The sequence below is a fragment of the Oncorhynchus mykiss genome, chromosome 11 (genome assembly GCF_057628025.1).
Source record: "Oncorhynchus mykiss isolate SJ-2025 chromosome 11, ASM5762802v1, whole genome shotgun sequence".
NCBI classification, from domain to species: domain Eukaryota; kingdom Metazoa; phylum Chordata; class Actinopteri; order Salmoniformes; family Salmonidae; genus Oncorhynchus; species Oncorhynchus mykiss.
This window is the reverse complement of record NC_143032.1, coordinates 51,278,415-51,290,645: the sequence shown is the minus strand read 5'-3', so window position 1 is coordinate 51,290,645 and position 12,231 is coordinate 51,278,415. Positions and strand designations below refer to the sequence as shown.

Here is a 12,231-nt window from a genome sequence, read left to right as displayed (position 1 = left end):
TCGGCCTTCTCCCAGGATCTCGGTTTCCACTAGACAATACAGCCACAAAGTCAGATTCACAGCCACAAAGTCAAAATTGTCTACATAAATTTGCTTTTTGGTCTTCATTTAAGGCTATAGTTAGGCGTAGGGTTCGCAGTGTGGTTACGATTAGGGTGACAGTTAGGGTTAGAATGATTGTAAGAAGATACATTGTAGAAATGGCCGGGGGTTTAGCCATAATGATGACTTTGTGGCTGTGTTATCTAGTGACGACTCAGGATCTCTGCTCCCATCCTTCACGCAGAATTATATTTGTATGCTTCCTTGAGCTCAATGATATGATAATTCGACACTGAACACAGAGTTGACATTCATGAGGAAAAGTGTTTGATCACAGAATATTGATCTTTCCTTCATGAAATATTGTAATTTTGTGCATAATATAAATGTTCATCTTCAGTTTTTATCATCTCATAGTACTGGTATTGCATCTATTTCATTCTGAACTTGTTATTAATACATGTAATTATAAAAGGTTTAGCTACCGACAGAGTAAAGAGTGTGTATTTTATTGCATGTAGGCTATTTTAAGAACATATTATTTATGATAATGCTGATAATAAAACTATATGAACAATTAAAAACACTGAAAACATGTTCACTTGCATGTTATCACAAATAAGAATACAAAACCTTTTTTACACAGTCACAATTTTACAAATAGATATCATTGAACATTATGCTGACATTACCAAGTGTGACCCATCTGAAAAAGTCAGTTATCACGATGACTGTCATGTCTTCTTACAAAACCTGACAAAGGGATACAAAAGGTTCAGTAGGCGATGTATTAAGTCAGATTTGATCAATATACTGAAAATAATTGCACATATAGAACATGTCATATATAGGCATACACACAAAAATGACCAAAGCAAAGACTCCAATTGATCCTCCAGCAAAAAGTGATGAAGCCTTCATTATGTAGGATGTACCTACCAAATGAGAGAAAACAACTTACAACAATCTGATTAAACCACAACAAAGCCAAAGGGATAAAGATGAGGAAAGGGAACCTTTACCTCTCCCTTTTGCCCAAATAACACAAGTGTGCTTGAAATCCTAGAAAATAGTTCCAATGGCACAGTATGACTAATAGCACAGGAGTTCAATAAGATCAACAATCAACATAACTTTGTTAAAGACCTTCAAAACTGTCATTCCTTTCTGATGAATAAACTCCACCTATAATTTATTTCCAATGCATAGTAGTCGGTCTTGCCCCTCCCCCATTGACTGACAGCTTGTGATATGATGTAATAGTCTCTGCCATTCTGTAGTCGCGTGTTGTAGTAGACATCATAGTAGGTTCCGTCGGCCACAGTTAGGGTCATCTCGTTCCCCTCATCCCTCAGATGGACCTGGGCAGTGACGCACTGTCCATGGGACTCCCTCTGACTGGAGGAGACTGGATTCTTAGGAGAGCTGCAGTCAAACACACGGGTCTCCTCCAGTGCCACCTGGAAGAAACTGTAAACCCAGGAACAAAAGAGAAAAGTGTTTGTGTCATAATAGAGAGTGGCAGACGTCACTGGGTCCATTTCAAGATATTAAATCAGCATTTAGTGAGGTAGAGGGATAGAGGTAAAATGATTAATTATTTAACTGGGTCCACAGTGTTAGCTGATCTGTGTAGCCACAGTGGCAATGGAGCCTCAACTTCTCTATAAAGATGTATTTGGTTTGAGGAACTATAAGAGAAGAAGTTCTTGACACATTTAAATATCATGTCAAAGTCTATATTAAAATAAATATTATGCTTCATATTTCTCATAATACCTTAAAATATTTAATCATCCAACTGTTATTAGTTGAGGTTGTTTGTAGTGTACCTTGTAGGCTGGTGTTAGCTGTGACCCTGGAAGTGAACCTGCACAGTGCAGTAATGCTGATTGTATAGCTGGTAACAGGCAGCAGGTTCAGGCAGATATCAGGGAGGTCTGAAGTGGAGCTTTCCTCTTGTCATGGAATGACCTTGGATTGTCCCTGAATCCCGAAAATGCTACCTGTGATAGACAGGTAGACAGATCAAATAACTATGTCAAGGTATATGCATAGGTGTATGCAGTTCAGAGAGCACTTTTTCTAATCAACAATTTTGTATAGTTTATGGTCCTTGTTCAGATAAACTTACTCTGTAATGTTCTGTGTCTTCTTCATACTTGTCTGCATTCCAACGCAAACATTTTTCATTAAAACAACCGTCGCTGATGGCAGGCTTGATTTCTGGTATTCACAAGAGATGAGAAACAACGTGTTAAAAAACATTAAAAAGTAAATAAAAAAGTTCACTGATTTGCAAATTCCTTCCATATACTGAAAGGATTTTCAAGTGAACTATGGTTTACGATTCATGAATGGCATTGCAGTGTAGTAGCCTGCCACTTCCCAGTGATGTCACACACAGAGGTGTTCCTTCCTCTCCAGCTGTGGAATCCCTCCAGACAGGGATGGAACACAACACTTGTGTTCTGCTACATCTCCTCTGAGTTGGCCAGAGCAGGGGCTGGTCCGCATTTAGCTGTAAAAAACATGGTAGAAGTCATATCAATTGAAATATACAAAGGAGATCCTGTGACGATTACCATAAATTATTAGATCACAATATACAGTATATACAAATACTAGTTTTCATTATTTTGTTGTAACATAATCAGGATCATGATTAAACATAAATTTACAACACGGACGCACACTCTCAATACAACCAATTACCCAATACAACATTACCCCCTTCTGGTACAGAGTACTAGGTGCTGGACGTCTCTCTTCCATTGGTAGGTGTAAACATGACAAACAACACAGCATCAATTTGAATGTGAGCACTTTAACACAATATAATGGGTTCACGGTTATATTGTTAATATAACTTTGCATATTATTGAAACAATTCCCCACTACCCTGATGGTGTACAAGTTGAGAGACTATGTCCACCCTCCTGGTATAATCCATCCTTACATACATACTCAACTCAGTTGTATTGACCGACAACATGTTAGTATGGGGAAGGTTTAGTGGAGCCCCACAGTTTACCTCTGCTCACTGAAATCAATTTGTTTTTGGTAGCCCTTTCCTACAGTCAAATGACCAAGTCACCTTATGGGTTGGCAGCAAAAGGAAATGTGAATTATTATGTGGATTGTAATTAATAGACCTTCTATAGGGGCTGAAATTTCAAAGTGGAAATGACCCATTTTAGCAATTTTGCATTTGAATATACTGTACGTTTAAATACATGTCTTTCAATACATTCATTCATGAAGTTCTATATCCTCCCAAAGTGTATTCTCTCCAACTCGTGGTGTAATATCCTTCAACACATCGGTAATAAACCACACTACCAATCAACGATGTCCGGTTCCATAGCATCTTAGCATGGGATATAAACACTGGCTCCCGACAGTCAATCTCTAGAACTTAACCAGTTAAATTAAGCTAACAGTAATTGAAAATGTAATCTACGTAATCCCCAAAAGTAATACTTTTACCATGAAACGGCCATAAACAATAACTAGTAATGTTGCATGCTCCAATAAAGGTTAAAATCTCACCTTTCTGGTAAAAATAGTTATAAATTGCTGAGGTGTAGTCACTTTTGAGGACACAAGCTCAAGTACACAGGACAAAGATGATACAAATGTGAAAATATGAATAGCTGTATGAATAAGGCTTGAAATGACTTGTATGCTTTCTAAATATAATATACTCAAAGTAGAAAATGACTAACTATAAGATTCCTTATAACTGTAAAATACATATTTATATATTTGTCTCTCTTGATCAAAATGTCTGCCCCCATCGCTGTGAATGTCTCACAGAGCTCTAGCTTTTGGCTTTCTGAACTTGTTAGGAACTCAACATTTCATCTCCTAATAATCTTTTCTGTCTTGTCACGCCCTGATCTGTTTCACCTGTCTTTGTGCTTGTCTCCACCCCCCTTCATGTGTCGCCCATCTTCCCCAGTGTATTTATACATGTGTTCTCTGTTTGTCTGTTGCGGTTCATCTGGTCTTGTCAGGTCTTACCAGCATGTTTTCCCATCTCTCTGCTTTCTGTATCCCCAGTTCTGACCATTCAGCCTGCCCTGACCACGAGCCTGCCTGCCATTCTGTACCTGTCTGACTCTGCCCTGTTTACCAACCTCCTCTACATATCCTTTTATCCGCAGCTTTATTTATTTCCATTTTGCAGACCCCACGGTGCTGAGCGGATTTGATAACCAGACTTGAGAGATGGGTATCAGAGTTAGCTGAGGTCACAATAAAATCCAACCACCGCTGTCTCAATGGTGATGTTGGCAATGGTGGTTTGTCATCATCAGCATTTTTGACATATTCAGTTTTACTGTATTGTGTGTAACAGTGATAACACCAAGTACAACTGAAATGATAACTTAAAACACAAAATATAAATATTCATGAACAAAAGTGTTATAGCTTATTAGACACATTTCCACTTCCTGAACACATACTACTTAAATAAAAAACATACAGCCTTTTCTTAGTAAAACGCAAAAGTAAAAATGAAATAAATACAGTAGTCTTTCCACCATATAGTCAGACACATTCTATTCACAGGCTTGTACACAGCACAGAGGTTGTAGTAGCATTTTAGCAGTGCAGGAGATGCTAATATGAAGGATTATGTACTCCACACTTTGGGAGACATATAAAACACATTAGCATTTACCACAGTTATGATGTGTACGCCAATAAGAGCTACTATATATGGCATAACATAACATAACATTATGAATTAAATAAGTTTAAAACTAGGTAAATAAGCAGTCCAATGTATAAATGATTAACATAGATATGGGAGTGACATGAACAATTGGTGATATACAATGAATTTAAGTAAATTAATCTTCAAATTGTAGGCAGGCCTACTTGTTTATACAGCCTACCTTTTCCTGAATCCACTTTATCCACAGTGTTTGTGAGACCCATCATAACTTCAACCCACACTAGATGCTTTGTCACATGTATTTAAGGAAAACCCTGTCCCCTGATGCTAAAAAAACAAGGTGTGAAATGGAGTAAAACTGGCTCACCATCGCAACAATAGGGTCAACACAGTGAGAACACCCATTCACCATTGAGCTGTGTTTCCAGTTGGTTTTTGGGGAGCGAGTTAGTCTAGTATACAGTAGTGTAGGAGGGGGAGATACTGTAAGTCCACCATGCTGCTATCATCACCCAGCCCACCAGGACTCAGAGGGGGTCTCCCTCTATCACTCTCCCATTGAACCCATGTCACACTGTGCCTGCTGGAGAGGCCTGATTAAGCACCAGCCTGTCCCTAAAACCAGCAAACAAACACTCCACTAGGGTCTCTCCACATATACTGTACAGAGGAGGATGCAATGTATGGTAACACAACATTGTAACTAAATAGGCATAGAATGTATAGAGCAGGCAAGGGCCTCTACTTCAGATGACTTTTCTCAAGACATTTGACTACAATATTTAGGAATGCAAAAAAATTGAAGTTTATTGAATGTACAGTAAACAAAGGACACATATTAGTACATAAAGTACAAGTATTAAAAGTGTATCTAAAGTGAGGAAGAGCAAGCAGAACATAAATGGAAATCAACACATGATCACTCAAAGGCTTTCTGTAAAGAACCTATTATTCAGATCACAGTGTTTGATTCAAGAAGCATTCAAAGTGGTCCTGAGTAGCTAAGAGAAATGCTGATGATTTCACTATGCACCTTTATTTCGTATTACCCAACACTATAAATAAGAATGCAAAATCGATGCAAATATTGTGCAGTGACATGACATGACAAATAACCATGATTTTAACATCACCACACTCATTTTGTGCAGAGTAGTGGGCAGCTTTTGAAGACAATAGGGGTTGATTGATAGAAAATGTATACAAAATTACAAAAACTAAAAATTACTACAGTATGTGCTCTGCCTCTGATACAGTGTGCATGGATGAAATGGTCATAAAAAGGAACAGATATAATGATCATAGAATGGAACAGAAGCAACAGGGCTGCTTTTTAGTGTGTGTGTCTGCTTGTGCAGTGGGTTCCGGGGCCACACTCTCCTCTTTACACTCAGAGTAAGTGTCAGTAGAGATGGACAGCCGTCTGCCACAGACCAGGTCTGCAGCATTACCATCCATGATGGACATGTTAGTGACAGTCTTCTCTCTTAGGGACATGTCACCGTCATCATCATCATCAATGAGGACAAACTCCTTATTAATGTGTACCTCCATTACACAGAGTAGGCTGTGTGTCTCCCCCGACTCATCAATGGTGTGTGCATCCACAAAGGTCATAGTTGAAGTCTCTGTTAGAGTCTCGTGTGTGTCTGTTGAGTTGTCCTCAGGCCCAGAGCAGGGCTGGCTGCTGGAGGCATCACAAATCACCATTACGTTACAGACCTTTGGAGCATTCTGATCCTGTAGGTCGTTCTGTCCCCTGCCGTTGGTGACTACGTCCGATGGAGAGGGCACCTCTCCTCCACCATCTCTGCTGGTGACCTGGAACAGTCTTTGGGAGTGGGCATCATTCTCCATGATGCGGACATCACCAGGGTATACCTCATACACCACCTTCACCTTCTGGCCGTCACCATAAACTGTCAAACTGCTTCCATCAAGCTTCCTTTCGCCCTCCACCACTGGAGAGGAGAGGTGGATGGCGCTGTTCTCGCTTTTCCTTTGTTTCTTCATGCACTGTTCTGAGGTGCGCTGCACTGAAATAGAAAAGGGAATTATCATCACCCCCCTTTTGTCATAACATAACTTAGACATCTCTATTTCACTTGAGCTAAAAGAGCTCCAGGCTTCCCAATTTTAACGTTGTAATAGTTGTCTTCAGAGACCATGCTTAGCGATTATGTGAACACCTGTGAAAGACAATAAAACTCTTATTCAATTACTTTTTTTCCTGATTTATCCAGTGTGGACTGGTTAAAACCTTTAAATTAGTTTAGCGCACAATACTGTATCAAAGAAAACAGTCCATTCAGGAGCGTGTGAAATAGTCATTATGATAACAAACTGATTGGTACAAAGAGGGAACATGCTTCCATTTAGTATAGGTCTTTAAAGATAAATGAATGAAGTGAGAACTTTAAAAAAGGCAAAAACAACTGAAATTCCCATAGGATCTAAACCCTTTCAGGAGAGGACAGTGTGGAGATTCTCCTTTTAAGTGAGTGAGTAACTGAGGGACAGTTGCTAAAAGTAGCAGCTCCATAAGACACTACCTTGCCACACACACACAGTGAGCAGTTGTTAGTAAGAACATGTTTCCGTGAAGCGTCTATTCAGGATATGAATTTGTTAGTCTAACAATTTATTAATAGATGTTATTGAAATTGTTGTAATAGGATGATGCAAACATTGCTCCTTCTACAGTTGGCCCCTAAAAGCCTTACATAATCTAAATTGAGGGAGAATGGTACTAGCCACTGGGCACAGACGTCAATTCAACTAATTTCCCATGTTGGTTCAACTAATTTAATTGAAAATTGGAAACAATGTTGATTCAACCAGTGTGTTCCCAGTGGGCAGGGCATGATGGGACATTGAACCACACTATCATCCAACCAGACATAGCCAAGCTTTTAGTCATCAGCAGGGCTCTGCCATTCCAGACACACTAACTGGAATGCATTCCATAGTTTAAAGGATTGGCCCTGTTACACATGACTGAGTTCTAAGCATTACAGAATAGGGACCCCATGAATTAATAATACAACATTTCAAAAGGCTTAGTGGTCGAGGGAAAATGGATCAATAATGAAAAACTGATTTGAAATTACACAATTATTGCATTATATTGTAAGGGGGTATGCAAGTTTAACAATAGGTTATGCTATCCACAGAAGAGAGCATCAAGCAGGGATGAAAGTAAAGCGGTATGGTCCGTTATGGCGTCCCGGTAAAATAAATAGTGGGGGTACGCCATACTGGTAAAACGTGAGCCTATCACAATTAATACAACATGCCCAGAAAACTATAGGCGATTACACCATTATTTATACTGTATGTCAGCCGCATGATAAATGTGACAATTTACTGGAAACCGGATGGTATAAGTTCCAAATTGCTTTGTGGTTTGAGGAGAACACTTGCATTTTGTCAAGGTGCAGAGGCAGAAACATTCGCGGACAATGCGGAGATGAGTGGCCGAGACCGAAGCGCGCGTTAACAACAGTGGATGCATCAATTAAGGCTACAAATGTAGGCCTAATGACAATCGCAGAATGCCATTACACTACACGTAGGTGTTTTGTAACTGATGTCCCTTTCCATGCATCAAATTGCGGGTGCACAGTGCACTGTTGGGGTTTGGATACTGAAATTATTTTGTGAGTGAACGAACGTGCGTGGGTAGTCTACAGGAGCGCCTTTGTGATTGTTTGACAATCTGATGAAAACATCATGACTGGTTGTTTATGCCACATCAAAAGGCATCGGCGCCGTGTCCATACTGCTAGGGGAAGCTAAATAAAATTAATTGTCAAAAGTATATAGTCTAATTTGCTTACTCCTGTCTTTACATAAATAAATACAAATCATATAAAATAGCCTACTACACCAACAAGCATGATTTGGCCACAGAGGATTATTAGCTTTTTAAAAAATGGTTTAAATGGCATAACCTGAAGTCGGAAGGGCCCGCCATTTGGGAAGATACCCCAGATACCAACTAGATGATTGTTAAATTACAATATTCAGTGAAAAGCAGAGAGACCCAGCCAGGCATATCGCAATATTTAAATATACAATCGTGGAAAAACTGTTTGGAAAGTAATTGGCTATTGTTGTAAAGAGATGACAATGAAAATAATCCAATAAGTATTTTAGTTAGCCTATCAAAATGTGTAACTTAATTGAGCGAACAGTGGCCTGCACAAAGTCTGATTGTGTATAGCGAAATCAAAGCTAATTTGCTTGGTTTCACAATCATGGAATTGAAATATTTTTTTCATTTTTGGACTTACTTTGATTAAAATAGTGGATAGTCATGTTCATACGTCCTTGAATAGTTCCAGAATCCAGCCACCTGTCTCTGCATGATGAGCAGCAAATGCTGCTTTGTGGTCACTGAGTGGGGAATAAGAAAATGGGGAATTTGGTGTATTTTCATCACTACAAAAAGTATGGTTCATTCAAAGCTTTGCTACACAGCCTAATAAGCTGTAGTAAGACCAAACATGCCATTGTGTTACCTACAATCAAGCTATAGGTACAGTATGATTTACTGTTTCCTCAATCCCATTCAACAACAATCACTGAGCCATGTTTCCAGAATGTACAAGAGCTGCAGGCAAAGTGATTATAATTGTATTTTACCAAAAGTTGTGCAGTCCTCCATTGAGCAGTAAACCTCCTTCCAGCTTCTTCTTCAAGATGTTAGGGGGTTTATGTAAATCACGTCACATGTAGGACATATTGTCAGTATTTGATCATTGGGCAGTCAGACAGTAAATATTGTCAGGCGCGGTTCAGTTTTCCAGTGATATGAAGGTCTACAAACAGAGATGCCTTTCTTCACAACCCCCCTCTCCTTCCCTCATCTCATGCACTCAGAAAATACATATACTCTCTGTGCAAGGATAGGCAGTCATGGGATGCTCCACTGATTACACTCACACGACTACCACATGCAGTAAGGCGGAAGAGATCTGAGCTACTGATCACATAATTTAAAGATGGTATTTACAACTCTACAACAGCAGAATTGCATCTCTATGGGCGTGCAGACAATAGAATGGTTTTACGCCACCTAATCCGCTCACAATAAAGATGATTTCTTTACCACATTAGCTGAAACTGCAATGAATTGTATTTATATCTATTGAACATTTACATACAATCCAGAATCTAATCTCCACTCAGAAAAGATGCTTGAGTAGAGACACTGACATTAAACATTAGTATAGTTGAATTAATGGATCTCTACAAAGCATTTCCATGATACAATACTGTTTGATGTTCCTCTACATATCTACCCTGTCCACACCTCAGGGATAACATGTTAGGAACAGTCTCCCCCTCTAAGAAACATCACACTAGTGCAGGGAAGCATGACAATTCCTTCTCTTCGTCCCCTATAACCAAATGTTTTACAATGAATAATACAAAAGGAAATACTTTCACATACATGAAGGCAATGAACTAGGATATAAAATATTCAAAAGTCTCCATTCCCTGTAGCCTATGCCGCTTCTGTGAACATAGCAGCATTGGAGTTGTAGAGGAGGACACAGAAAATGCGTTTACACCTCAGTTATTGTTTGATGCAAATATTTATTCTACAGGGTAGCAGTATTTGGGGTACTTTGGATCGAAGATGCATTTGTGTAAAAAACCTGCTGGACCATAAAGCCAATGCCACACTGACTATGATGCCACATATTGGCAAAGATGAGATTCATACAAATTCATATCCTTATTATTACGACTTTCATCTACATGATATTTATACAAAGTCATAACTGATCATTTTAATTCACTTTCTCTACTGTAGTCCTGCAGATTTGTCCCATGATATGAGGTATCTTCCTCCCGTACTGCTCCATTTGGAAGCTGACACACTGGAAAGGATTGCACTCGTGCACTCTCCCAAAATGAAATGGTCACTATTCCTGGTACTAACAACGGCTTCTTGAACTTTGGCGGTGACAGAGATGGGGATGTAGCCAGAGAGTTTGGCAGGAAGTTAGGAGGAGAAAATGTGGAGAGTAGTAGGGAAAGCCCACAAAAACTTCAGCCCTGTAGTCTAGGGAACATTGATATCTACTGTCTTCACTTCATCTGGCTCTAATGTGTCCATGTTGGGCGATGAGGCTCAAAGTCGGTGTTCCAATTAATCCCAAAGGTTTTCGATGGGGTTGAGGTCAGGGCTCTGTGCAGGCCAGTCAAGTTCTTCCACACCGATCTCGACAAACCACTTCTGTATCGACCTCGCTTTCTGCACGGGGGCATTTTCATGCTGAAACAGGAAAAGCCTTCCCAAAACTGTTGCCACAAAGTTGGAAGCACAGAATCGTCTAGACTATATAATTGTATGCTGTAGCAATAATAATTCCCTTCCCTGGAACTAAGGGGCCTAACCTGAACCATGAATAACACCCAGAGACAATTATTCCTCCTCCAACAAACTTTACAGTTGCAACTATGCATTCGGGCAGGTAGCGTTCTCTCTTCAGTAAGGCAATTCTACTCTACTGTAAATGTTTGTCTATGGAGATTGCATCACTGTGTGCTCAATATTATACACCTTTCAGAAATGGGATCATACATTGTATGACCATGACAAGCAGCCGCAAACAGAGGGTCTCTGGGTAACACAGAGGAATATCCCTGAACTCAGTGTCTGGGTAGTCCCAGCCATATCCAGCAGCACTTACAGAACCTCCTCAGTAGATCCTTGTTGAACATATACTACCGTTCAAAGGTTTGGGGTCACTTAGAAAAATCCTTGTTTTCCATGAAAACATACATGAAATGAGTTGCAAAATGAATAGGAAATATGGTCAAGATGTTGACGAGGTTATAAATAATTATTTTTAATTTAAATAATAATTGTGTCTTTTAAACTTTGCTTTCGTCAAAGAATCCTCAATTTGCAGCAATTATAGCCTTGCAGACCTTTGGCATTCTAGTTGTCAATTTGTTGAGGTAATCTGAAGAGCTTTCACCCCATGCTTCCTGAAGCACCTCCCACAAGTTGGATTGACTTGATGGGCACTTCTTACGTACCATACGGTCAAGCTGCTCCCACAACAGCTCAATAGGGTTGAGATCCAGGGACTGTGCTGGCCACTCCATTATAGACAGAATACCAGCTGACTGCTTCTTCTCTAAATAGTTATTGCATAGCTGTGCTTTGGGTCATTGTCCTGTTGTAGAAGGAAATGGGCTCCAATTAAGCGCCTTCCACAGGGTATGGCATGATGTTGCAAAATGGGGTGATAGCCTTCCTTCTTCAATATCCCTTTTACCCTGTATAAATCTCCCACTTTACCACCACCAAAGCACCCCCAGACCATCATATTGCCTCCACCATGGTTTACAAATGGGTCAAGCACTCCTCCAGCATCTTTTCATTGTTTCTGTGTCTCACGAATGTTCTTCTTTGTGATCCGAACACCTCAAACTTAGATTTGTCTGTCCATAACACTTTTTTTTCCTATCTTCCTCTG

The 12,231-nt window shown here is 39.7% G+C and overlaps 1 protein-coding gene across 1 annotated transcript; it reads right to left on the bottom strand.

Annotated features, from left to right (window-relative positions):
- Positions 1-5,510: 5,510 nt before the first annotated feature.
- On the bottom strand, positions 5,511-9,715 carry si:ch211-12e13.12 (uncharacterized). Its single transcript, XM_021622366.3, has 3 exons — positions 9,377-9,715; positions 9,025-9,127; positions 5,511-6,765 (listed from the first exon to the last, which is right to left on the bottom strand). Exons 2-3 carry the CDS (start codon positions 9,053-9,055, stop codon positions 6,029-6,031), a joined length of 768 nt encoding a protein of 255 aa, XP_021478041.3. The 5' UTR covers positions 9,056-9,127; positions 9,377-9,715; the 3' UTR covers positions 5,511-6,028.
- Between the last annotated feature and the right edge of the window lie 2,516 nt (positions 9,716-12,231).

Bases quoted from the DNA above. Each gene is read 5' to 3' on its own strand.
- si:ch211-12e13.12 (XM_021622366.3), bottom strand. From the start codon at position 9,055: ATGAACATGACTATCCACTATTTTAATCAAA. The intron at 6,766-9,024 runs GTAAGTCCAAAA...TTTCTATTTCAG, and splicing joins TATCCACTATTTTAATCAAA to TGCAGCGCACCTCAGAACAG.